Raw genomic sequence first — 24,776 nt, forward strand, 5'->3', positions numbered from 1 at the left:
GTGGCCATATGCGCCATTCAAAATATAATTTAAGGCTATTGGTTTATATACTAATACTAAATTTCACTGTGACCTCAGTAACCAGCGGAAGAGGTAAGTTGATGGTCTATTTTTCACTTTATCTTTATAAAATAATAAAGTAATAACCATAAAGTTTGGAGTCTGATAATTTAGTCTGTAGATAACTAGGTTTAGTCTCTGAGGCTCTGAGTGAACAGCAGATGTCCAGCAATCCAGCAGCTGCAGTGAAGAGAATGAGGTCAGCTTTACCATAACACTGAGAACACAACATCAACTTACAGTACATGTGGAATTAAACCGAGCCAATGTGAGATCACACGATGAACAAGAATGAGAGGGTCAGTGAAAGTTAATGTTGTTCATCCACCTCGGGGGACAAAAAAGTTTTGTTTAAATAGTTGAGCTTTATAAAACTAAATTTTTTATTCTACATGAATTGCATTTTAGAAAATTGTTCATTAAACTACTAAATACAATAACATTAAAAAAATAAAATGTATTTTAATTCCTGGTTGAAGCTTAGATTTAAAAGAACAACATTCACCATTTCCAACTCTAGTTGTGTAATCTAAAATGGAATTACTATCTGCATATTAAAAAGTATTTTATATCCTGACATAAAAAAAATATTCTTTATGGAACACTTTTACATTGAGAAAGGGTTCAGAAAACACAATTTGTTACATTACTCATTTATTCAAATATAATGCACATTGATAACAACAACATACCACAGTGTTAAAAGTAATACAATGAAATGTAGACAGCAAAGTTTCAATTTTCTGAACTGAGATGAGGACTTTTTAATAATCCGTCAGCAATGAAACAAAATTACAGCTCTCTAAACACACAAACACAGTCTTTTAAAATGAAACAATTCATGTAGAGGGAAACCCCTTTGCTTTGTGTCAGTCATGTCTCTATGTCAATATTTAAAGCTTTTAATCATACTGGATTATCTGTGAATGTGAGATTTTCTCTGCATCATTAAATCCAACTCATATTAACGTTTCTCACAGCGCTCTGGCACACTCTGGAATATTTGTAAGCCTACCGGCTATAGAGAACTCTATGGCACATTAGGTATTAAAACAGCTGCTTTACACTAAAATATTTTTTGATATATTTGACAGAATAAGCCCAATAACATCTCATATAAAAAAAAAAAAAGAATACAGTCACTTAAAAAAAAAATCATAAGCTTAATTTGGAAATTACGCACAAGTTGGGTGTTTCAATGTAAACAAGAACCACAAAACGTAACTCCAGAAACTGTTTCAAAAAACACCATAATGGATATATTCTATGATGTTTTTGGCTTTAATAGTCTATATGTGTAGACTGAAAACATTCAGGCCAAATGTCCCACTGATTGGAGTTCAACTGAAAAAGTCTGTATCAACCTCAGTGCTTCAAATCATCTACCATTATCAATAAATGAAATTCTGAATGTAACTCCGTATGAATGCAAACTATTATTATGATCTGTTTCACTACATAGCATCTAAATAAACTTCCACTTCAACATTGGGATTGTCTCTCTAAGCGCTGGCAGAGTGATGTGCAATGAGACGCTCGCCTTGAGTCGTGTGGTCTTGGTCCATTTTTGACCCTGATGCCAGTGCCTCCTCTTCCAGCTGTTATGATATTCAATCACATCGATTAAAAAGAGGTGATGTTATAGCTTTTTTTTTTTTTTTTTTTAAATCACTAATCACTTTTCATTACAGATTTACATCTTTCTGCTCCCTGACACTAGAGGCTGTTAGAATTGGCTGTTATGAACTGATAAAATGTATACTCTGAATGCAATGCTAATTGCTTTGGATAAACATGTCTGCTCTATTCTACCTTAGTAGTTCACCCAAAAATGAAAAAAAAAACACCATAAATTGCATCCAAGATGTAAATGAGTTTGTTTCTCCATCGGAATAGATTTGGAGGAATGTAGCATTGCATCACTTGCTCACCAATGGATGCTCTGCAGTGAATGGGTGCCGTCAGAATGAGAGTCCAAACATCTGATAAAAACATCACAAGACACAAGTAATCCATACCACTCCAGTTCATCAGTAAACATCCTGTAAAGCTGCATGAACTGCCATTAAGACAGTTTTCATTTTAAACTGTTGCTTTTGACTAAAATATTGTGGATTATGGACTCATATTACCTTTTCCAGAATCAACAGTTTGAAAGTTAAAAAAACCCCTTAATGATGGATTTGTTTCTTAAAAACAAGCAGCTTTTCACTTCACAAGATTTTAACTGATGGACTGGAGTGGTGTGGATTATTGTGATGTGTTTATCAGCTGTTTGGACTCACATTCTGATGGCACCCATTCACTGCAGAGGATACATTGGTGAGCAAGTGATGTGATGTAAAATGTTTCCAAATCTGTTCCCATGAAGAAACAAACTAATCTACACCTAAAATGGTGTTCACCATTTTATTTTATTTTATTTTATTTTATTTTCTATAATTTTTAGGTGAACAGTCCCTTTAAATGCATGAATGTATATGTAAAGAGCTCAGAACTATGCCAACTCATTTCCATAATCTGTTAGAAGTTCACAAAAAATCCCTATGAACATTATTATGGTCTTAAACAGCAGGTTCGTTCAGCTGAGCTGTTTGCATGTATATTGAGAGATGTACCTGCTCTCTGATGTAGGTTTGAGCACAGGGTCCGATGCCTCTTAACTGGAGACCCACAATAAAGCACCACACAGACAGTCCAGCCTCCAGTGCAGTGAATGTAGCACAGGTGAACCACAGAGCAAGAGTTGTATCCTGGAGGAGAAACAGCAGTTCAGTCTTCACAAACAAGATGAAAGTTCATATTGGTTAACTTCTATATAATTTTTCAAAAACACCAGATGCATTTGTGTAGACTGACTCACATAGATGCGAGTGGCATCAAAAGGACAGTTGACGATGACCGGAGAACGTGCATTCACAGGCATGTTAGTGGAATTACATCCTTTCATGAGCGTGCTCCCATCGGCTGAAATGGTCATACTGATCGCCAAAATCAGCCCCACTAAACACGCCAGCGAGAGAAAGGCATTCAGAAAGGAACTCACTAACAGACCGATGTGCTGCAGGAAGCAGAAGAACAGAGCAGAGTTAAAAACTAGATGGAAAGAATGTGGTATTTTTGCATTGGTATGCAGAACAATCATGCTGATAAGGTAGAATGACCATACGTCCTCTTTTTTTGCCAGACATGGCCTGGTTGGGATTTCTAAATTGCAACACATTATATATGTATGAAATTCTAAATGCACACATTATATATGTATGTATATATTATGTATATATATATATATATATATATATATATATATAGAATGAGGACTGTAGGGAGCACATCAATAAGAAAACAAAGAAAACAAAGCCAAAACCTGAACATTTTAGGTGATTCTGAAATGCCAGCCGGGAAATTTCTGGGAAAAAAAGAGAACATTTAACCCTAGATAAATCCTACTTACCAGTTTCAAGTTGGTTATATTCCTTGACACCAATATAGCAACAATTCCACTTGCAATGCTCTTGAGAAAAATATGTTAACATGATTAGGTGTGAGGACATTCAATGGCATTTTGGGAAAATTAAAACTCAGAAACCCTAAATAGTTTAATGTGTTAAATACATGTGCACTTTTCTTAACAGCTTGAAGGAATAGATTTACCCAAAAACAAATATTTATTGAAAATCTATTCACCCTTTCAGGCCATCAATGAACAGTTTATGAACATGAGTTTGTTTCTTCATCGAAATAGATTGGGAGAAATGTATATCCTCTGTCTGCAGTGAATGGGTGCCATCAGAATGAGAGTCCAAACAGCTGCTAAAAACATTACAATAATCCACACTACTCCAGTTCATCAGTTAATGTCATGTGAAGCGAAAAGCTGCATGTTTGTAATAAAAAAAAATCAATCATTCAATACTTTTTTTTTTTTTACTTAAAACAAGTCTTCCAAACATAATAATGCTTTCTCCAGTGAAAAAGATTGTCTTCAAGGGAAATATGCACCGATCAAGCACCATTCACAAGCTAAAACAGTCCAAAACTGTTCTAAACAAATATGTTAGTGGATTTTAATGTGAAAGGGCAACAGGGAATGGACTTTTTCACTAGGGGAAGCATTATTATGGATTATGTATTATTAAATCATCTTTTGGCTAGCAACAACGTTTTGAAGTTAAAACACCTTAATGATGGATTTGATTCTTACAAACACAGCTTTTAGCTTTATAAGATATTAATTAATGGACTGGAGTCATGTGGATTATTGTGATGTTTTTATCAGCTGTCATTCTGACGGCACCCATTCACTGCAGAGGATCCACTGATAAGCATGGGATGTAATGCTAAATTTACATCCAGAACTACATCTTGGATGACCTGAGGGTGTGTAAAATCTGCTGTTTTTCATTTTTGTGTGAAATATTCCTTTAAGTAAATATGCAGACTTAACTGGATGAAGCAGCACACCCAAAGTAGTAGCAAATCCGATTTACGTTTACAGACATGTGAACAGATCCTTTCTGAATGAAAATTCTGGATATTACATGCGTGAGTTGAATCAGCATCATTTAGGACCCACAAATTGGACATATACAGAGAATATGCAGAAGTGCAACCACTCACCAGCAGTCCTGAGGTGACAGAGATGATGTTTGTTACAGTATATTCTGTTGAGATCTCATTGCTGGGTTTGGATACGTGGCGTAACACACTGCCATGGACGATGGCACTCAGGATGAAATTAACATGACCAATAACAATGAGGGTCAGTCCTTTCTTCATCAGCCGCCCAGGGCCCTTCTGCTTATCTAGAATATAGTATACTTTCAAACAATGGTTTAAAAAAATTACACTGAAATTTTTTTATTGCTTTAGAAAATAAATACTTCTAGAACTTTTCTCAGAACTAACTAAACGTTCATTAACTTGTTTTGCAATAAACTAGTTGCTGACACCAGTTGAATTTATTTATTTTGCAATGTATTGGCATTGCTTTTCTACAGTGAATAAAACGTTAGGAAAATGTAAACATTACAGCAGACACGCACTTCACGAGAGCAAATAGGCTAACCGTTTGTCAGATGCTTGTTTATAAGCGGACACCGTTCTTTACCACTTCAGTTAAACTATAAGCTCACCTGCAATAAAAAGAAATAAATGATCGTCTTACCGAAATCACACATATCTGTATCCGCGAATTTGAACCAAGTTTAGAAGGAAAAACTTGGGGATCAAACGCAGTTTCCTCCCTTCATAGTCGATGACGTCACGCACGACTCACCTGTACAGCGGAAGTGGGAGGAGCCAGAATACAGACGTCACTCGACGCGAATGCAGAAAAGCTCTTATTTTGGAGTATATTATTACTATTATTATTTAGTCATTTATCAGACGATTTTATCCAAGGCAATCAATTACTAACTAAAAACAGATCCAAAACTAAAAGCTAAAACTTTATAAATACTACCTATACAAATTTAAGTAAAAATAGAGCAATTAGATAAAAATGACAAATGCATACAACAAAATTTCAAAACTTAACATTTAAATGAAAAATAAAGCTAAAACAATAAAAAAATTAAAGAAAAAATGGTATAAGAGTATAATAATGATTCTAACGTAACATTAGGCCAAACACCAACAAGTATATATATATATAGATATGTGTGTGTGTGTGTGTATGTGTGTTGTATTGATGCATATTAATATACAGTTTTATTAATAATCTATAGACCCCTTAATCGCCTACGTCACTGTGACGTCACCGCTCTAGCTGGAGGCTAAACCATAAGGCAGAACTCATAGCAGGTGCGCTAAAAGTTTGAGGTTTTGACTTTAAAATGTCTTATTGTTGGGTTTTTGGCTGCAGAATAGAAGGAACACTTTTGTTTCAAAACAAAAGTTTTACCGGATGCCGGCAGACATTCCTTCACAGAAATCAAGAAGACAATTGTGGTTGAATGCAATACGGCGTACAGACTGGACGGAGATGATCATAAATAATGCTCGTGTTTGCAGTGCACACTTCATATCAGGTAAAATAATATATGCATATGAACTAGTGTGTTGGTTTTATCTAGTAAATCAGCAAGTTTCTGTTTTATGTTGAAAAGTCGCCAACCTTCTGCGCACTAGCTAGTTTAAATGTTAAACAAACATACAGCAAAAGATGTGTGTGCCATCCTTTGAATGGTCTCTTAAAATAATACACATTGCTAATCATAGTTAGCCCAGCGATAGGTTACATTAGAAAATAAGCCTTGAAAAAATTCCCCATACCACCCAAAAGTAATTAATATGGCCGTATGGCATACGGGTCAGGTAGCCTGCTTCCATCCGCGAGAGTTAATTAAAAAAAAAAAAAAGCTGTCACGGTCCCGCAGAGTCAGGGACTGTACATATTCGGACATTTTCGAACCTTCTTCTGCCTCCATATTTAATAAATCCCTCCTAAAAACGTGCGTCCGCGCCTCTTTTTGCCTCCAGCTAAGCCCCGCCCCCCGGAGACGTTGGAATGTTTACAAACTTTTAAGGGGTCTATTAATAATCGTTGTCATAAAGTTGTCTCACATTTCGTTGTCACAGATTTTCCCTTTAATTCTCTCTAATTTTAATTTTAATTTTGAAATTTGCAAAAATAATTTTGCTGGTTTATTGCATGATATATGCATCTGATAAAGTATCATTTGTTTTGAAATAGTTAATATATAGCCTAATACTATGATACTATATAAAAACTTACCGTATGTTTTTTTTTTTTTTTGCATTGCATGCTGCCACTGTATTGGTCAAACTGGCATCTGGGAATACTCTAGCTTTCCCTTATGTTGTTCAAAAGGATTTTACAAGTGATGCATCTCACATGACCAAAGCAACGCTCTAATCCAAAACTAGATTCAGTTTCCTGACACTCACGGTAGCTCTAAAAACTGTCTGGCATCTGTCTGTCCATGCTAACTATTCAAACTATGACAGCACTGTTCTACTGAGACGAATAAAATTGAATTCACCGGAATTCAGCCACCAAATGATAAAAACAAAAAAAACAAAAAACAAGGTTTGCTTTCATTAGTTTTATTTTTGCATTTGCACCACACAGACTGAAAATTGAATTGTGTAGATTTACATGGACCAAATGCTAGAGAACAAAGTCCTGTCATCTGAATGCCACACCCCACAATATCAGCACAAAGCAAATATTAGAGTACCGAGGACAAAGCACAGGCACATTAGGTAAACAAGATGATAACAGAATACTGGAAAATTAATTAAATTTACAGAACACATAAAAAACATTGACATTTTACTGTTAGGTAATATCATATATTGCATTAAATTGATCAACAAGTAAAATCAAACAGCTTGGTCTTATTTTTGGTAAAGAAATAAGATGGAAACTAGCCTTTGTCATCTTGAAACCCCCACAAAAACACTTTTTTGTTGTTGTTGTTAAAAGGCCAGTTTCTCATTTATTTATTTCCCAAAAATAAGTATATAAATATAAAACAATGTAGCCTATTAACAAAGGATAAGGAAACCTATAAACCCAGAGCCACAGCGACCCCTTGTGGCGTCCAGACGCATGCAGGGGTCATTCGAAGGTCACTGCTCTGCAGATGCTGCAAATCGTATCATAAATGTGTGCGTAAAGTGAGACAAACACACAAGCACAGTATAGAACTTCAGAATGGCATTTTTATTTGAACTGTATTGAATGCTAAATGTTCACCTCGGTACAATAAACAAATACAAATACTCACACTAAAAACCAAACCTACAGTTCCAGAACCAACCTGACTGGAGTTGACCGAGGACCTCAGAATATTGCATATAAACAACACAATGAGCTCTGAACAGTGCGCTTCCACATAAAGAACCCAAAATAAAAGGAACAGGCAAGGGATCAGAGGAAAGTAGGGTTACAAAAACATTAAACTAGACAATACAAATTGAATTTAACTGCCATACATTCAACACCAAAAACGCACTGGATGGGAGATCTATAAAAATACCTCAGGTAGGCTGATGGGAAGAAGAGTATTTAGACGGGGCTGCTGTGTGTTTTGGAGTAACCGTTAAATGTTCTTCCTGAGACAGGGGCTGCCATCTATTTTTTTATTTATTTTTGAAAGCAAACACAAAATCAAAATCATGTCCCTCACGGTGACATTCACTCGAATCCAAATTGCCATTTTTGAAAACTGACATCTTAAAACCCCGATGCAGTTTGTATTTCAAATCCTGAAAACTCATTTTGAATAGAAATCAATGGATATATCCATAAAATAGTGTGCTCTTGGGTCTTAAAGAAGAGTGGTTTCTGAGCTGGTGCTTGTTGAATTTGTGCAATTCTGTAAACAAGAAGTCAGCTATGCCAAATGTTGAAAAAAAGCTAAGAATTCATCTTCATTTTTGCCCAAGAACAGCCTTACCTCTGTTCTCATAATAGATACACTGTATATATATATCTATATATATATATATATATATATATATTTTTTTTTTTTTTTTTTTCACTTTTAACACTAAAACAAAGACAAGCACTAATTCTCTGGGTGTAAAGAAAGAAACGAAATTGAAACTGTTGAGAGATTTGTTTATGTAAATAAGGCGAGGAGGAAGAAGACAAGCGCATGGCATGTGATAACGGTCATCGTTTTGAACTCTGTAAGTGGTGCACCAGGAAAGAGGCATGGTTATTCTGTCATGCCATGCCCCCTGATAAGAAAGCACCGTCCACCTGCTATAAAACAGGTGGAAATGATGTCCTCCCCTCAAAAGAACAACAGAAATAACCTGGGTTAAAATGTAAATGAATGGAAAAACACTAAAACTGAAAACAGGATGGTAGAAAGATGTCCGTGGAGCATGTCTCTGTTGCAGCTAGTGGCAGCTGATTGCTTGATCACCCATTCACTGTCTCTTAGTCTCTTTGATTTGGAGTTTTGCTGAATGACTGTTGGTCAGTGGTCAGGTGGTTATGACTTGGCGAGGTGTTCTCTATGGTCATTGTGTTTGAGGAGCTGGGTGGGGGATGGGGCAAGGCTGGGCTGGGTGCCCGGAGGCAGGGGATGGGCCCCGGGCACCCCGCCGGGCATTATGCCCTCTATCTGTCCACCCATGCCACCAGGAGACACACCCACCGCACCAGGAGGAAACCTGAGAAAATACAGAGAAAATCGCTTTATGCTCTGCCCTTTACCACATGATTACAGATGCAGAAGCTTCACTTTGGCTGAGAAACTTTTATAATTTATACTCTTGCAAAAGTTTGGGCACATTTGATGGGAATGTTTCTCATGTTTCTTAAATTATTTGACCTCAAGACTTCAGCTTAAATGCTTTAAATTAATTCTGCAGACAAAAACAAATCATTACTTTATACTCAACCATACAACAGTTTGGGGTCAGTAAGATTTTAAAGAAATTAACACTATTCAGCAAGGATGCATTAAAAAGATCAAAAGTCACAGTAAATATTAATATAAAGTTACAAAAGATTTCCATTTCAAATGAATGTTGTAACTATCTATTCATTAAATAATCACGGCTCTTACAAAAATATGAATCAGCACAACTGTTTTCAGCACTGATAAAAACAATAAATGTTTCTTCAGCAGCAAATTATCATATTAGAATGATTTCTGAAGGATCATGTGACACTGATGACTGTGGAGTAATGATGCTGAAAATCATGTAAAAATACATTTAAAATGTTTTTATTTTATACTGTAATAATATTTCAAAATATTACAGTATACTTTATTTCCATAAATTTTTTTTATCAAATACATTCAGTCTTGGCCAACAAAAGAGTCTTAAATGTATCCATTTTACTGATCTTAAAAGGCATATATTTAAATCAAAGAATTCTACATTTAATATGGTTTAAAAACATAAAAATTAGATGAAAAAAAAAGTCTATAAAGAAAAAAAAAATGTAAATAATGCACATTAAAGATTACATCAAGAAATCACCATATCAATGTAGAAACTGATTAAATATACAACAATTTAGATATTTCTAAAGATGAAAATTAATGGATAACAGTCATAACATTTACATTATCATGTGATTCATCAGGTACAATTACTGAACTCCAAAATAATTTTTCTCAAATTCTCAAATAAAAGTGGCACAAATGGACCCCCGTAAAAAAAAAGTCTTATTGAACAAATCAAATGCACGAACAACACAGCTAAATACACGAAGAAAATATTACAGATTAAAATAATAGTAGAACTAATGAGAAAACAATTAGCAGGCATCGCATGATATTTGAATGTCCTATGAGAATGAGAAATGTAATAATAATAGTGACGAATCAAAATTAGGATATTGTTAATGTTTCAGACATCATTTTGTTGTGTCATTTAGAGATATTTGGACTGCGTCTTGAGCTCGTTGTTTAAGTACGCTGGAAGTAGTTACCTGTCATTGTTTAGGTATACATTTTGTCTTGCAGGCCGCCAGGAGAAACGGCTGGTAGCGGCTGGGCCACTCTGCTGAGCGAGAGAAGCAATCAGACTGGTTGGTTAGTGTGTGTGTGTGTGTATGTGTGTGTATTTTTATGTGTGGGTTGGAGAGTTAAATGCATAAGAATGAGGTGTTAGTTTAGGGAAATGCTCAGAAGGGTCATAGGGTGTAAATCTAGAGGTGATGCTGTCGAAGTTAATTTATGTGTTTCACAGGGAAAGACGGCAGTCTCGTTTGAGTCTATTTGCATATGGTGATCTGGAGGGATAACACTCACTGCACAGGGATGAACTAATGAAGCACATCTGCACAGCTGAACACAGTCGCAGTACTGCTTGACTACTCATACAAAAGAATTCAGGAATTTGTTGAGTTTTCATCTCACAGCGAGGAAGGAGTGATCTTGAGTCCAGTGGGGAAAAGAGCAGGGATTGGACAGAATTGAATGAATCCGGTTTTGATTCAGATTGAATTTGTTTATCAACAATTTTATTGATTTAGTCCTTTTGTGGCAGTTATTCACCTTTTCTATTACTATTTTTTTTCATATTTATTATTAATTAACAAATAATATTTATTATACCATTTATTAAGATATTACTATCTATCTACTATTTAATATTGTACCATTTATTTATTTACTTTTCTGAATGTCTCTCACTGGCAAATAGCTCTTCTTGTTTTAAGATCATAAATCTTACCAAATTATTTTAGATTTATATTGACGACAAATAAAAAAATAAAAATAAAAAAAAGGTTTGCCAATGTGGTTGGAAAAATAAACATAATACAAAATATATTCTTTCTAAATTAATATCACTGGCAGTTTTACTTTTAAGTATATTATAGTATAGGAATAGTTCAGATATTATAAAAATATATACAATTAAATACAATTTATATAATTTACGAAAATTCAAAAATGTATTACAATTAATTCAAAATATTCATTGTCATTAAAAATAAATTAAGAAAATTATTTAAAAGATTATTTAAAATTATTCTAAATAAGAACCAGTTCTCAATCCAAGAAAAGAGGATGTTTGGGATGGTAAAAAACTCAAGGATGGACAGTATGATAAAATTGCTGAAGTATGAAAAAATAGATGGCGTTCTGTGCATGTTTAAAATCTCTTTTGTCACCTGTAGGCTCCGCCGTTGAGCTCCGGATGTACCTGCTGCTCCATCACCCCCCACGGCGCCGTAGTCACAAAAAACTCTTTGTTGACGCAGTTTCGGAGACTATCTGGAATACGACCTGAAACCCAGAACAAAACCGAGACATGCTGACTGATGTACAATAGGACGGGTGCTTGCTAGGCAGCGAAAGACTAACGTTTGAGGTAAAAAAGAAAGTTGAAAAAGTTTTGCGATAGAGATAGAAGTGAGAGAGACAGAAAAAATCTTCCCCCTTCAGTTCACATGCAGTTAACCATAATAAAGCATTGATAATCATAATGTTCTATGATGATAATCTCGTGAGATGTGGTTACATTTTGAATAGCAAACATTCTAAGAAATGAAGTCAGTGGGAGATTTTGTACCGGTGATGGCCCTGCGGATCTCAGTGGCCGCTGCCTCTCTCATCTCTAGTGAGGCCTGCTCACTGTACCATGCCGTGTGAGGGGTGCAGATCAGATTGGGCGCGTCCTTCAGAGGACCCTGAGAAAAACTGAGAGAAAGACACATCTCACTTTGCACACTAGATCTCATTTTTACTACTTCACTGATCATGTGCATACACTACCGTCAACTATTTTCTATTTGAATATGTTGTCAAATTTAATTTATTCCTGTGATGCAAAGCTAGGATGCACAAATCCTAATGTTGCATATTATATAGAAATAAAAGTATGCAAATTTAGGTGCAGCTGAAGAAATGTTTGGAGTTGCATCCAATTTTCTTAAGGCAAAGTAACACAGAGATTGTATTACAATTAGTATGTCATTACAAATGATACCTGAAGGGTTCAGACTCGTGAACGTCCAGGGCGGCCCCCCGTATCCTGCCCTCTTTGAGAGCCTGAGCCAGGGCTTTTTCATCCACCAGACCCCCTCGTGCTATGTTGACTAGAAATGCTCCCTGTCGCATCTAACCAAACATCATACATGATGTTCACACAACAGCCACTAGATGGAGCTCATGATAGCAGGAATGGGTTTGTGGCTAATGTACCTGCTTGATGGTGAAGTCGTTGATGAGGTGGTGATTGTGTTCGTTTAGGTTGCAGTGGAGAGACACACAGTCGCTCTGGTACAGGAGGTCCTGCAAGGTGTAAACTCTCTGGACACCCAGTGATCGTTCTAGACCGTCTTGCAGGTACGGGTCATAAAAGATCACATTGAAGCCAAATGCTTTCGCTCGAACGGCCACTGCCTGTCCCGATCGGCCTAGGAAAGAGAGAAGTGACTTTACAATGACACATATAACTCGTTTTTTTTGTCGTTATTAGAGCTTGGAAAAACTGTCATCACTGACTTTAATTATATGAAATCTGTTGGATGGATGGATGGATGGATGATGACATCCTTTATTTGAACTATTCCTGTAACATCTTCATGTCATACTGGGTCTACCTGTGACTTAATCCAATTTTTCTTGAATGCTTGAAATTAGTCTTGTATACAGTAATAAATTATGCCTATATCTGAATATAAACATATGACGATTTTTGATCTCTACATAATTCCCATAATTTAATTTGCATTATTTCATAGTTGTGATGACTTCACAGTTACAAAAACAGTAAATAAGATTATGTTCATTCAACTATAAATATAACTAAATCAGTTTATTTGTGTATATATTAATAATAAATAATAACAATTAGTTTGATTTTATGATTATGAAATAAAAGCAATATTTTTTTATCATTGCATTATTATTATATGCTTACCACAATAGCATAACTGTCATTTTAGTATTGCATATTTACAACTACAACTACAATATTTATATTTTGACTTTTATATTTAATATAATTTTATATTTTAATATATATCATAAGTTTTTATTTTAAAGTATTGTTTAGGTTTTAGTAATTTTTTGTAAATTTGAATTAAGTTGAATCAAAACTTTAATTCGGTTGTAGATGTAGTCATTTTTCCAAGACTATTTTTGCAAACTTTTATTTTTTACGTTATATAATAATATTTATATTTTATTTAATACATTATTTCAATTAATAATTTTTATATAGTTTTAGTTATTAACAACAACACATTGGTAAAATATTTGAATGTTTTAGTGTTTCTGTCCCTCACCAAAGCCAATAAGTCCGAGTGTTTCTCCTCTGATGCGGGCGGCCCCTGACGCCACCTCTCTGATCTGCTCCACGCTCTGGACCCGTGTGCCCTCACGCATGGCCTGGTACAGCCAGGTGTTCCTCCTGTACAGGTTCAGGATGTGGCACAGCGTTGAGTCTGCCGTCTCCTCCACAGCAGCTGATGGAATATTACACACTGCAATACCTGCCGACAGGCACAAATGTTAGGCAACATGAAAAGATTCATATTTACATATCAAAGCACTCCATAAACCAGATTCAAATAGCATTAGATGGTCTATTAACCCCTGATCACGTCTTCTCTCCATTCATGGATTCAACCTGTATTAAGCGGTATCTGTAATATTGCTCTTTTTATTTGAACCATATAAAACATCTGTCTCAGAGGAACAATTAGCCCACCTTTCTGTCTCTGATGGTCTTCTCATCTCTGTTTGACTCCTCAAACATTCAACTTATCCTCACTACTTACAAAGTACTTTGTATTTCTCAAAAACCATTGAACCTGGTTCTTGAGTTAAGCAGTATTTGATGTCAGTATTGTGTTTTCTGTGAGGAGAGCATCTTGACACTAAGTATCAAACTATATGAGCATTTAGAATCAAAACACACCTTAGAAATTCTGCATTTTATGTGCTAAGGCTTTTTACATTACCATCTATCAATTAGATTTTTTGTCTAAAAAAAAAAAAACATTTTTGTATAATCCATTACATCGGTATACATATGTTGTAATGCATTTTTTTTTTCCAAATGTAACAAAAGTTAAAACGCATTATAATACTATTTGCAGATTCCTTGTTACATCTGCTTCTGGTTGTTTGTCATATGCTTATGTAACAATCAATAGATAAGCATTACAAATGTTTTATAACTGTGGTTACAAATTATACATTAGATAATACAATGCATACTAGGGTGCATTACAAAGGCAAAATTAATGCATTAAAATGCTTTTATAATGAATTATATATAAAGGCCTTAACTTAAGTGTTACTGTTTTTATTATTATTTTCATTGTTATTATTGGTCAAACGAAAGATATTCTGAAGAATGTTGGTAACTTAACAGTTACTGGTAGCCACTGACTTTAAGACAACACTTCAAGAATGAGTAAATCATGACAGAATTTTCATTTTTGGGTGAGCTTTAAGAGCAAAAACCTGTGACCAGGAAACATTTCTTAGCATTTGTAATGCTCTTACCCATCTCTCCAGCTGCTTTAATATCAATATTGTCGTATCCACTACCGATGCGGATTATGATTCGGAGGGCTTTAAATTTCTCCAGGTCTTCTCTGGTCAGAGTGATGGTGTGGTACATCATCGCCCCCACCGCCTCGTTCAACACCTGCCACAGATACATTTATACCACACTAGAAACATCAGAAAACAAAGCAGTGGGCTGTTTATTAAGAACACATAAATCATTTCTTTGTAGCATCCTGGGAGGAGTATGTGGGTGTAATGCATTTCTCATGATGAGCTTGTCGTGTTGATCAACATGTCATTTCATGCATTTACACACAGATAATTGTTGCTTTTTACTCTGTGCAATTACACACATTACAAACACGTCATTCTCAATCCAACAGCAATAAAAGACATGATTAAATTTAACAGGCAATTTTCCCTTGTGATGAAACAGAAGTAATTTAACTCAATGCAATGAGATTCTACACTAAATGAACATATGCGACGTTAGTGGGTCTTATAATTGGGTCACTATGAAATGAATCACAGCCTGTGTGTTTGCACGAACCAGTGTTTCTTACAGATTTTGTTTAGTATGCATACTAGACTAAATCTATTTTATGTACACATTTGAATTTTCTTTTAAATAAAATACTATTTATTACAACAAATTATTTGACTAAACATCATCATATAATCATCTATTCAGTCAGTCAGTAACAGATTCTCATAGCTGGTGCATTTGATCTTTTATTTAAAAGTGAATCAGAAAACAGTGTTCGTGGTATTTGTTGCTGCATGCTTGTTTGTTATTTATTTACAGTCCGATTTAATTTTAAGTAGAAAAAAAATATTGGAGTAGATAAGTATAGAAAAATGCCAAAATAATGGTTCTTCGGATATAGACAGTCCAATTATATTTACATATCTATATAAATATTTTGCAGTTCCCCTGTATTAGGGTATTTTATCTGTTTATTTATTTTTTAAATATTGAGATATTTTGAATATTGGCTTAAGGTTGAAATAAATCAAATCAATTCATCAATAAATAAATGAGACAGTCCAATGAGACACAAATATGCATACATAATTTTTCATAATTTATATATGTGTATGTATATATATATATATATATATATATATATATATATATATATATATATATATATATATATACACACGTTTTTTTTTTTTTTTTTTACAGTTTCCAATATTGGAGTGTTCAATTTTCAATTAAAATACTTTTCAACTAAAAGTGATGCAGGAAAAAATAGTTGAAGCAGACCTTCTCATGAATTTCCTGCGTTGACTGAGCATCACAGAATGCTACAGTGGCCAAATCCTTCAGGATGGGCATCTCTACGGTACAGTCCCTCCCGTCCAGCAGAGCGACCAGCGGCCGAGGATGCATCGGACCGTTCATGATTTGCGGCCTTATACCTGCAAAGAGAGAGAGAGAAGCGTGAACTTCCCGTTCGCCCTCCTGCCATGTGTCTTGTTGTCATGGAGATTACAGCATTTGAGCAGAGTTATGAATATATTTGATTTAATAGCCTTTGGGGGGACATCTTGCTCTCTGCTTTCTGTCTTTTCACTCTCCACCACCTATTTAGAGAGGACTTCAAATGAGAATTATTTACCAGATTATTATTAAAAAATGATTGTGTGGGAGATTTTAAGGCAGAGTTGGGTCTCTTGGAGGGAAGCGAGATCGATGTGAGAGAGCAGGGGTCTGGCACGCTTTAAATGAGAAGTGGACACATCAAACAGAAACACAAATGACATGCTGGAGCAATCGCTACATCAGAGCGGGAGAAATCAGAGAGGGAAGGACAGACGATTGGGCTCTCAGAAGACAGATACACACACACACACACACTCCTTCATGAAGGTGCTCAACCAATCAATGTTCACAAAACTGCCGACTGTTCATTTTCCAACCCATAAACAATTTCAAGGCTCTAAAAGCTTTTTTGGACAAGAACAACGAAGATAAACTTAAACTCAGTGATGTTTAAACAAACAAGAGCCTGAGCTAAGCAGTACACGCCCATAATCCAATCAAAGAGCAGCTGGGGAATTATCCAATAAGAGAGCGACAGGGGAAATCTTGGCCCTTCAGCTATTCTCCATGAACATCTTCACAATTACTATGATCACAGAGGACAAAATATACAGACGAAACATCGATTTCTGAGATGAGAGGCTTTTTAATTGTTATTGCTATCAGGAAGTCTTTCCAGTTTTCTCCCAGCGAGGATAGATTTTTTTACATACTGTACCCTCTTTTTGTTTCAGGGTTTGTTTTTATATTTTCCATTTGCATCTCAATTTTAGTTAAAACTGTATGAATTTTTTGTGTTGTTATTTTTAGTTGCTATAAAATTTGTATATATTTTTGTAAAATATATAAACTTTGATTTATAGCTGATTTTTTATATTGTATTTTATTTTCAGTTAACATTTATTTTAATTAATGAAAATGTTTATTTTTATGGTTTTGATTTTAGTTTCTGTTTAAGTTAACTATGATAACCCTCCACATTATGATAAGAAAAAAAATTGTTTCCCCTTAAATTAATAAAGTAAATTTTTCTTACAAAGCTGTCAGATTTCTTGTTTTAAGGATAAACTTGCTTTAAGTCAAGTAAGTGTATCTTAAAATACTAAGATTTATTTTCATTGACCAATACTGAACACCATTGGTTCTTGTATGTCATGTGACCAATCACAATGTGGAAAAATCAAATAAGCATTATATTTAAGACCTGCAGGCAAAGATAAGCAAACACATGTATTATTTTGCGATAAATATAAATATATATAGACTACTTTTAGGGTGCTTTTTTGCAGCATGAACATTTTACCAAACATCTCCATTTGTGTTCCGTCAAAGTTTGAAAGAACACAAAGATAAGTGAATAATGACAGATTATTTTAGTTTTGAGTGAACTATGACTGTAATGCATGTGAAACTAATGAAAGTAGAGCGAGTGAGAGAAATGTAATACTCTCTTTGAAATCCCATGAAAAATAAAAGTCTGTAAAAACAAAAGGAAATGAGGAGATTTTTCCATAGAGCCGCGTTGACATGGATCTGTGTGTGTGTGTTGTAATATGGCAGCGTGTAAATCACACTGTATGAGTGAGTTTCCCCACCTCACGCTTAGGTGTGCCACTGTGATTTTAATAAGTGTGTGTATATGTGTGTGAGTGTGTGTGACAAGCAATCTCTGAAAAAAAAAAAATCTGGCAGCCAAGTGCCTCACCTCACTGTCAACTGCTGCTTGTGGTAACCAAGCAACCTCATTTCTCACCGTCACACAATATACACACACACACAAACACACATGCATGCACAAATAACAAAAAATCATTCTGAAATGAAAAACACACTTCTTTGCTCCAAACCAAATAGACACTTGCAGGAAAAGCAGTTAAAACAGTCAGATCACTGAAAGGTAGTCCAGGACCTGAAATAAACCAGGTACATGTGTTAGTGTCTAATAAGAGCGTATCTGTGCTGCGTCACTTTTTCTGCTCTCTCCACCCCTCCTGATATATTAGCCAGGGATTTGACTGCCAAACACACACACACACTAATGATAAGTAGTCAGGCGCACAATACACTGTGTGTGTTTGCACACACACGCAAACTAGTTTACAGATGTGTCACAGACAGCAGCCAAGACATGCGCTTGTGACACCACTGAGAACTGTGCACACACCACACACACACTTAGGCATGCATGCAAACACACACACACTCATGCACACTTTTTCTTTTGGCCGATTTCAGAAACATGCGTCTTGCCTGGAAAATGCTGCCTCCACATTCCTCCCATGAAGAGCAGCCCAAAAAACGGGGGAGAAAAAAAATGGAGGGAGGTGGCAGAGAAAAAAACGTTCTCCTGTGATTGTGTCCTGGGGGTCTCTCCCTCCTCTCGCTGTCTGTCTGTCGCTCGCTCACTCCCCCATATGTGGGTTAGTGGAGATATCTGCTCGTCTTTGGTCAGTCGCTCAGCAAGCGAAGCGTTCAGAGACAGATAGAAGAGCCTGTTGTTTTCATTCCTTGTTCTCGTTCTAGCCTCTCGCTCTTGGTTAGTCCATCTTGATTGCCGTTTTCATTCCCCTCTTGTCTCATTTTAGAACAAATCCCTCAAGGTGAAAAAGGAGAGGAATAATTACGCCTAGCCGAGTCGAGGAGAGTCACGGAAAGAGGGAGAGGGTCAAAAATTCCCACACAAGTGCCAGTGCAAATGAGTTGTGCCGTTCCACTCCTCAAGCTTCCAATCACTCCCCCTTCTGTTGCTCTTTTTTTTTTGACCCACTCCTTTTTTTTCCCTCAACCACACTCCCTCGCTCTCAAATTTATGATTTGGAGACCACAGTGGTTAGAGACTGCCAGCCTCTCCCTTCCACTCACATATCTCCGCCTGCTTTTCTGCCCCTATTTTATTCACCATCCCTCTATGCTAGAAAATGACAGTCACTTCTGTCTGTTAAAATGGTATTTATTTGGCTCATGTAATGTGAACACCGTATATGTGTGTGTGCTCTGTGAAAGAAGCAAAATGAAGGTTAAAGAAGGTTAAACTAAAAATGACCAAACTAACAAATAAGGCTAAAAAAAAGAAACAATAGGAAAAATCTTTGTTTGAAATAACATCAAAACAATGAGAGAAAGAAACAACTTAGAAAAAAGAGAAAGACTTACATTGGATCAAACTAATTAAAGAACAAACACGTAAAACACATAAAACAAAGGAACTAACAAACGAAAGGAAGGAAAACACTAGAATAAACAAACAAGCAATGAATGACTGAAAAATGTATTGATTGATTAATTTACTGTACTTATTGATTGAAATCAAGTAATGAATCAATAAACAAATATATGCTTGAAAAAAAATGTTTGAACAAACAAATGAGCCAACCAACAAACAAAAAGGAAAAAAATAAACTAAAAAGCCCTAAACAAGCACACACAAAAAGAAAAAATAGATAAAAAAAATTATGAATGAATGTCAAATGAAATAAACAAAAAGTGCCAATGCTAAAAATAAAATGAAAAGAAAAAACAACGAACAAAGTAATGTCCAAATAAACAATGAAAAGAACAAATGAATGAATGAATGAATGAATGGAGCCCAAACAAAAGAATAAACTAAAAAGAAATTATAAACAAACTAACGACCAAACAATTAAAATAATGAATGAATAAGCATAAAATGAATAAAAGAACAAACAAATAAATGTTGAAACAAGCAAATGCACCAACAAAAAAGAACAAACAAATGAATGAAAGAACAAACTTTGAATTAATGAAAGAATATATCAAAAAATGAAACGACAAACTATAAAATGAACAAACTAACCTCCAAAACAAACAAGCAATGACCCAATGAACAGTAAATGAATGAGAACAAATGAAAAGAAACAAAGTGTACTGCATAGTGCATACACACACAAAAGACATGTACAAAGATGTAGCTGCTCACATTGTAGCGGAGTGAGTGATTTTAAGCCCAAACAAAAATCTGTTTTATTTTATTTATTTATTTTTTTGAACACTTCAACTTTTCAGTCATATATCATGTATAAATCTCCCTTCCTTTTACAGCATCAGCATTTTAATTAATCTTGTAGATGTCCTGGGAACTAAGGTTCATTTAAAGTGGGAACTAAATTTATTTTCCAACTTGAGAAATAATAAACTTTGTATATATATATACACAACGTGATACATCAGTCACTAAAAACTGTTTATTACACAAAATCTGTGCCAATATAATGGAACACAAGTTTGGGCTCCTCCTCAACGCATCCAATAAATCTTGCCATATTTCTTGCACACATCTTCACTAACATGCTAACTTGCAATGTTATTATTGCATGCTAACAAGCTATGTTATATTCATTTCGTACTATAGTTGTAAAGAGAAAGATAAGATGGGTTCACGTGCCGCTTGAACTGAGATGCTAAAGCATTAAAGAGCCAATACATTTAGTCACAACATTTGCAGCACAACATTTGTGCAGCCCTATAAGCAAAAACAGAAAAGATGGAGTTTTAAATAAATGAATAAACAAATATTATTATTTATTCATTCATTCATAATTTTTTTTTTATCATAAAAAAGGTTATAAATATAAATAGCTTTTTCTGTGCAACAAAAATGCAAATGCAAGTTTTTATAACTGGTTTTAAACACCTGTCCATCCTTAACTGTTTGGACAAACAGGTTCTTCCAGGCAAAACTCAGATTGCAATTTCGTTTGGTGATCAAATTTCGTGCTGACCTTTCGCCTTACATATGTTATTACAGAATGACACAGCGATAGGCAAGTAAACCTGGTGTGGTGACCAGACAAGAGAAAACAAACAACACGTTAACACCGATAATTAGCACAGCATTCAATCTTCATTCTCACCCTCTTGAAGTGAACACACACTCACACACAGAGCAGATGTGATCTCTCTAAATCAGTTTCTTCCCTCAAATACTTTTTTCCACCCTCTATTCATTAGTTTCACATTCTCTCAGTCCCTCCTTCTGTTAGTTCTCTATATGACAGGAGCCATCTGGCCTTCCAGATTGAGAGACTGGAACAGGGAACGAGAGGTTTACAACACACACACACACACACACACACACACAATGTGTTTTGTTACACTAAAGACTGAGGCTCTTTATGAGGTGACAGTGCTTAACATTAGGGATAGAGTTACAGCAAAAACAGACACACACTTATGCACAAACAAACACACATGGTTTAGTTTAAAAAAACAACAACAACAACAACAACAACATGATGCACAAGATTGATTCACACAGCATACAAAGCATTAGACAATTATTTCATGTCTTTTTTCTGCTATAGTTTGCATTGAATTAAAGTGCTAAACAATTTCAGGCCCATCCAACATCTGTGTCTGCTTGCGCTGTCTGTGTTCATACAGAGATCTGCCTCTCCATCTACGAATGAAACTCAATCTCCGTGACCTTTTCATTTTCTCACAAGGAATAATTCACTGGGACCTGTTTGCTATCTCACATTGTCAAACACACACACACACACAAAATAAATCATGAACAAGGATTCTCTTCTGCAACCATCCACATGTTCTCTCATTCGTTACAAAGACATTCATCTTTTGCATCGTACATTTCTTTGTTTCTAAACATTTTGGTATTATGCAGGAGTCAGGATTATTATAGTTAACTAAAACTATTACCATAAAAACATTTTTGTTACTTGAAATAAAATATAAAAAAAAAATATTATATACATATTATATACATATTATATATATATATATATATATATATATATATATATATACATGTATATAAATAAAATAAAAAATCAGATGGCTGCCAGAGGAAAACATATCATATTAAAAACAACTGAAAAAAAACCCAACAAATCCAGAAAACTGAAATATATAACAATTAAAACAAACGTAAAATATTATTAGAAACTATAATAGCATCCCAAAGATACTAAAATAACATTAGAAGGGATCAGCTATATATATGTTTTTTTGGCTTGTTCTTTGCCCTTTCTATATATTAACAGACCACGCAAAATGTTTTTTTTTTTTCTTTTTTTTTCATGCTTTAAAACAAATGTATATTTACTGTATTCATAAGAATGCATATATTATTCATATAAAGTAATATCAAATTATATTATTATACATTTTAATATCATTTTATATAAAATAACTAAATGACAATTTTATGACAAGTTAAAACGACCCGTTATTAAACAGCAAGAATCCTAAAAATTATAAAGCTATAGGAGCAAAAAAAAAAAAAAAAAAAAAAAAAAAAAAAAACCTTTTCCTGGAAGACCATGACATTGGCAATAACCAATGCTTCCAAGAATATTGGAAAAATCACAACAGTGCCTTTGGTGACATTTATATTAGCAGATTTTGCAACAACAATGTCAAATACATCACATAAAAACAAATGATTAAATATAATATAAATATATATAATATAATAACCCTGGCATGACACCCATCTATTCATTCAGTGTTTGGTCTCTGTGGCTCTGTGCAAACATTCAGTATGCACACAGAAAAAAGTTCAGATTTAACATGTGAGGTGTACGTAGACCAATGCAATAAACTGCACATATATGCAAAGTGTGGTATACATTTACACTTGCATGTATTCATTTAGCAGATGCTGTCATTCAAATCAATTTACAAATTAAAAATACTACAGCATAAGTGATTTACAAGCGGTTTAACATTTTATAAAGTTGGAAAGATCAGACGCTGGGATGGGTTTACAGCTCTCGTCTACACATTGCACCAGGGAAAACGGATTCTTCATACCTTCAAACAAACCAATATCACACCCATTTCTGATTCTTTAACGCTAATATGTCATGCAGAGCAGGTCTATACGTCAGAGCCAGGTCAGATGAGTTGTCCTACAGCGGACAGGGATTACAGTACACACATTCATTCATTTCTGCAGGATTATGTTGTGATGAAGAGCACTAACCCCAAACCCCCCCGTCCTTTCCCACTGGGTCCATTCTGCACAGATGGCTTGTGGGATTTTACCTCTCTAATCTCTTTTCTTTCATTCCCTCTCTCTGTCTTCTCTTTTTATTTCTTAAACCCACAGTAAATGAATATGCGGAGCTGGACAAATCGGCACGGAAACAACTTTTGGTTCTGAGTGCCTTTTGCTCTCCATTTTCATACATTGTTTCCTCTCTTTTTCCTATTCCATGTTGATTCTCTTTCAAACTTCCTTGAGAAACTGATTACATTTTTACAAATTAATGTACACCAATTTACAAGTAATTTGTGTGCTGTACCAGCCCAATTACATTCTAGGACAGTCATGCAAAGACTAAATTATCATATAATATATATATAAATATATAAATAATCAATTACAATTTCACGCTATCCACTTCAAAATTTCATGTTTAATTCAGTGTTACTTGGTGTTTAACTAACAATTCTTGTGTGAAAATGTTGTTTCAAGCCAATATTTTTTTCAGTGCAAATATTAAAAACCCATGTATATCCTCAGTTTTTTCAGCAAATATAAACAGAGATTTAAATACAAAAGGATCAATGTTTGCAAAAAATATTATGGTACAGGAATAGTATCGGTACCATGATTTATGGGCCAATTTATAAACCAATATTTGGTCACTTTGAGATTACTGAACTGAGATTATTGGATTCAAATTAGAATTTGTATTGAATTTTGAGTAAACTAAGTGTTCTTTTAGTTTCATCACTTGTCACCTCATTTGCCATTAGTTAAATGGTATTATGTATATATCTGCATCATATCAGCTATTGGCATAGACACAAATAGATTTATTTATCAGACATTTTATCCATAGAGCAAATATCACATTATTTATAAATACCATATTACAGAATCATTTCTATATTCATTTAACAAGGCTACTCCTAATAATACCATAGGATTACCATGATATGTGCCATCTGAAATGTAAACAACAGGGATGACATCACAACAATATTTGCATACCGAATTGTGACTGGTCCTGTCATTGCATCTATTTAAGCACATTACATTTTTTTTTTTGAAAAAGCAAGTATTAAACATTTTGAGGAAAAACTTAATTTACAACTTCAAAAAACTTTTTTTTACAGTACATATTACACTAAAAAAGTAATTATATTTCACAAAAGACATACTGATTGTCAAGCCAATAGCAAAAAGGCTCTGATATTGCATTTCA

General features: G+C 34.6%; 2 protein-coding genes across 5 annotated transcripts in view; both read right to left on the reverse strand.

Moving 5' to 3' along the window:
• Positions 1–1,530: 1,530 nt before the first annotated feature.
• Positions 1,531–5,365, reverse strand: LOC132111996 (keratinocyte-associated protein 3-like). Of its 2 annotated transcripts, XM_059519595.1 has the most exons (6): positions 5,228–5,365; positions 4,681–4,865; positions 3,515–3,574; positions 2,924–3,121; positions 2,679–2,813; positions 1,531–1,658 (listed from the first exon to the last, which is right to left on the reverse strand). In XM_059519595.1, the coding sequence occupies exons 1-6, from the start codon at positions 5,238–5,240 to the stop codon at positions 1,563–1,565; spliced, it is 687 nt and encodes a 228-aa protein (XP_059375578.1). In that variant the 5' UTR covers positions 5,241–5,365; the 3' UTR covers positions 1,531–1,562. The 2 variants fall into 2 exon arrangements, with proteins under 2 accessions (XP_059375578.1, XP_059375579.1); XM_059519596.1 differs by lacking the exon at positions 3,515–3,574.
• Positions 5,366–8,542: 3,177 nt separating this feature from the next.
• LOC132111328 (C-terminal-binding protein 2-like) overlaps positions 8,543–24,776 on the reverse strand; it is a 43,830-nt gene continuing 27,596 nt past the window's right edge. For 2 of the 3 annotated variants that reach the window (XM_059518530.1, XM_059518529.1), the window contains 8 exons: positions 16,303–16,457; positions 15,027–15,171; positions 13,799–14,005; positions 12,711–12,925; positions 12,496–12,626; positions 12,079–12,206; positions 11,678–11,792; positions 8,543–9,216 (listed from right to left, as the gene is read on the reverse strand). In XM_059518530.1, coding sequence (XP_059374513.1) covers positions 9,036–9,216; positions 11,678–11,792; positions 12,079–12,206; positions 12,496–12,626; positions 12,711–12,925; positions 13,799–14,005; positions 15,027–15,171; positions 16,303–16,457 — 1,277 coding nt within the window. In that variant the 3' untranslated portion in view covers positions 8,543–9,035. Of the gene's footprint in view, positions 9,217–11,677; positions 11,793–12,078; positions 12,207–12,495; positions 12,627–12,710; positions 12,926–13,798; positions 14,006–15,026; positions 15,172–16,302; positions 16,458–18,831; positions 19,421–24,776 lie in introns of those variants that run through there. The other variant, XM_059518531.1, reaches the window with a different exon arrangement.

Source organism: Carassius carassius, chromosome 31 (assembly GCF_963082965.1).
Source record: "Carassius carassius chromosome 31, fCarCar2.1, whole genome shotgun sequence".
NCBI lineage: Eukaryota > Metazoa > Chordata > Actinopteri > Cypriniformes > Cyprinidae > Carassius > Carassius carassius.

What these genes read in the sequence shown, in the direction of transcription:
- LOC132111996 (XM_059519595.1), bottom strand. An exon ending in ATATAACCAACTTGAAACTG is followed by an intron (nt 3,122 to 3,514) that starts GTAAGTAGGATT and finishes TGCTTCCTGCAG; the next exon opens with CACATCGGTCTGTTAGTGAG. An exon ending in TTGATGCCACTCGCATCTAT is followed by an intron (nt 2,814 to 2,923) that starts GTGAGTCAGTCT and finishes TTTCTCCTCCAG; the next exon opens with GATACAACTCTTGCTCTGTG.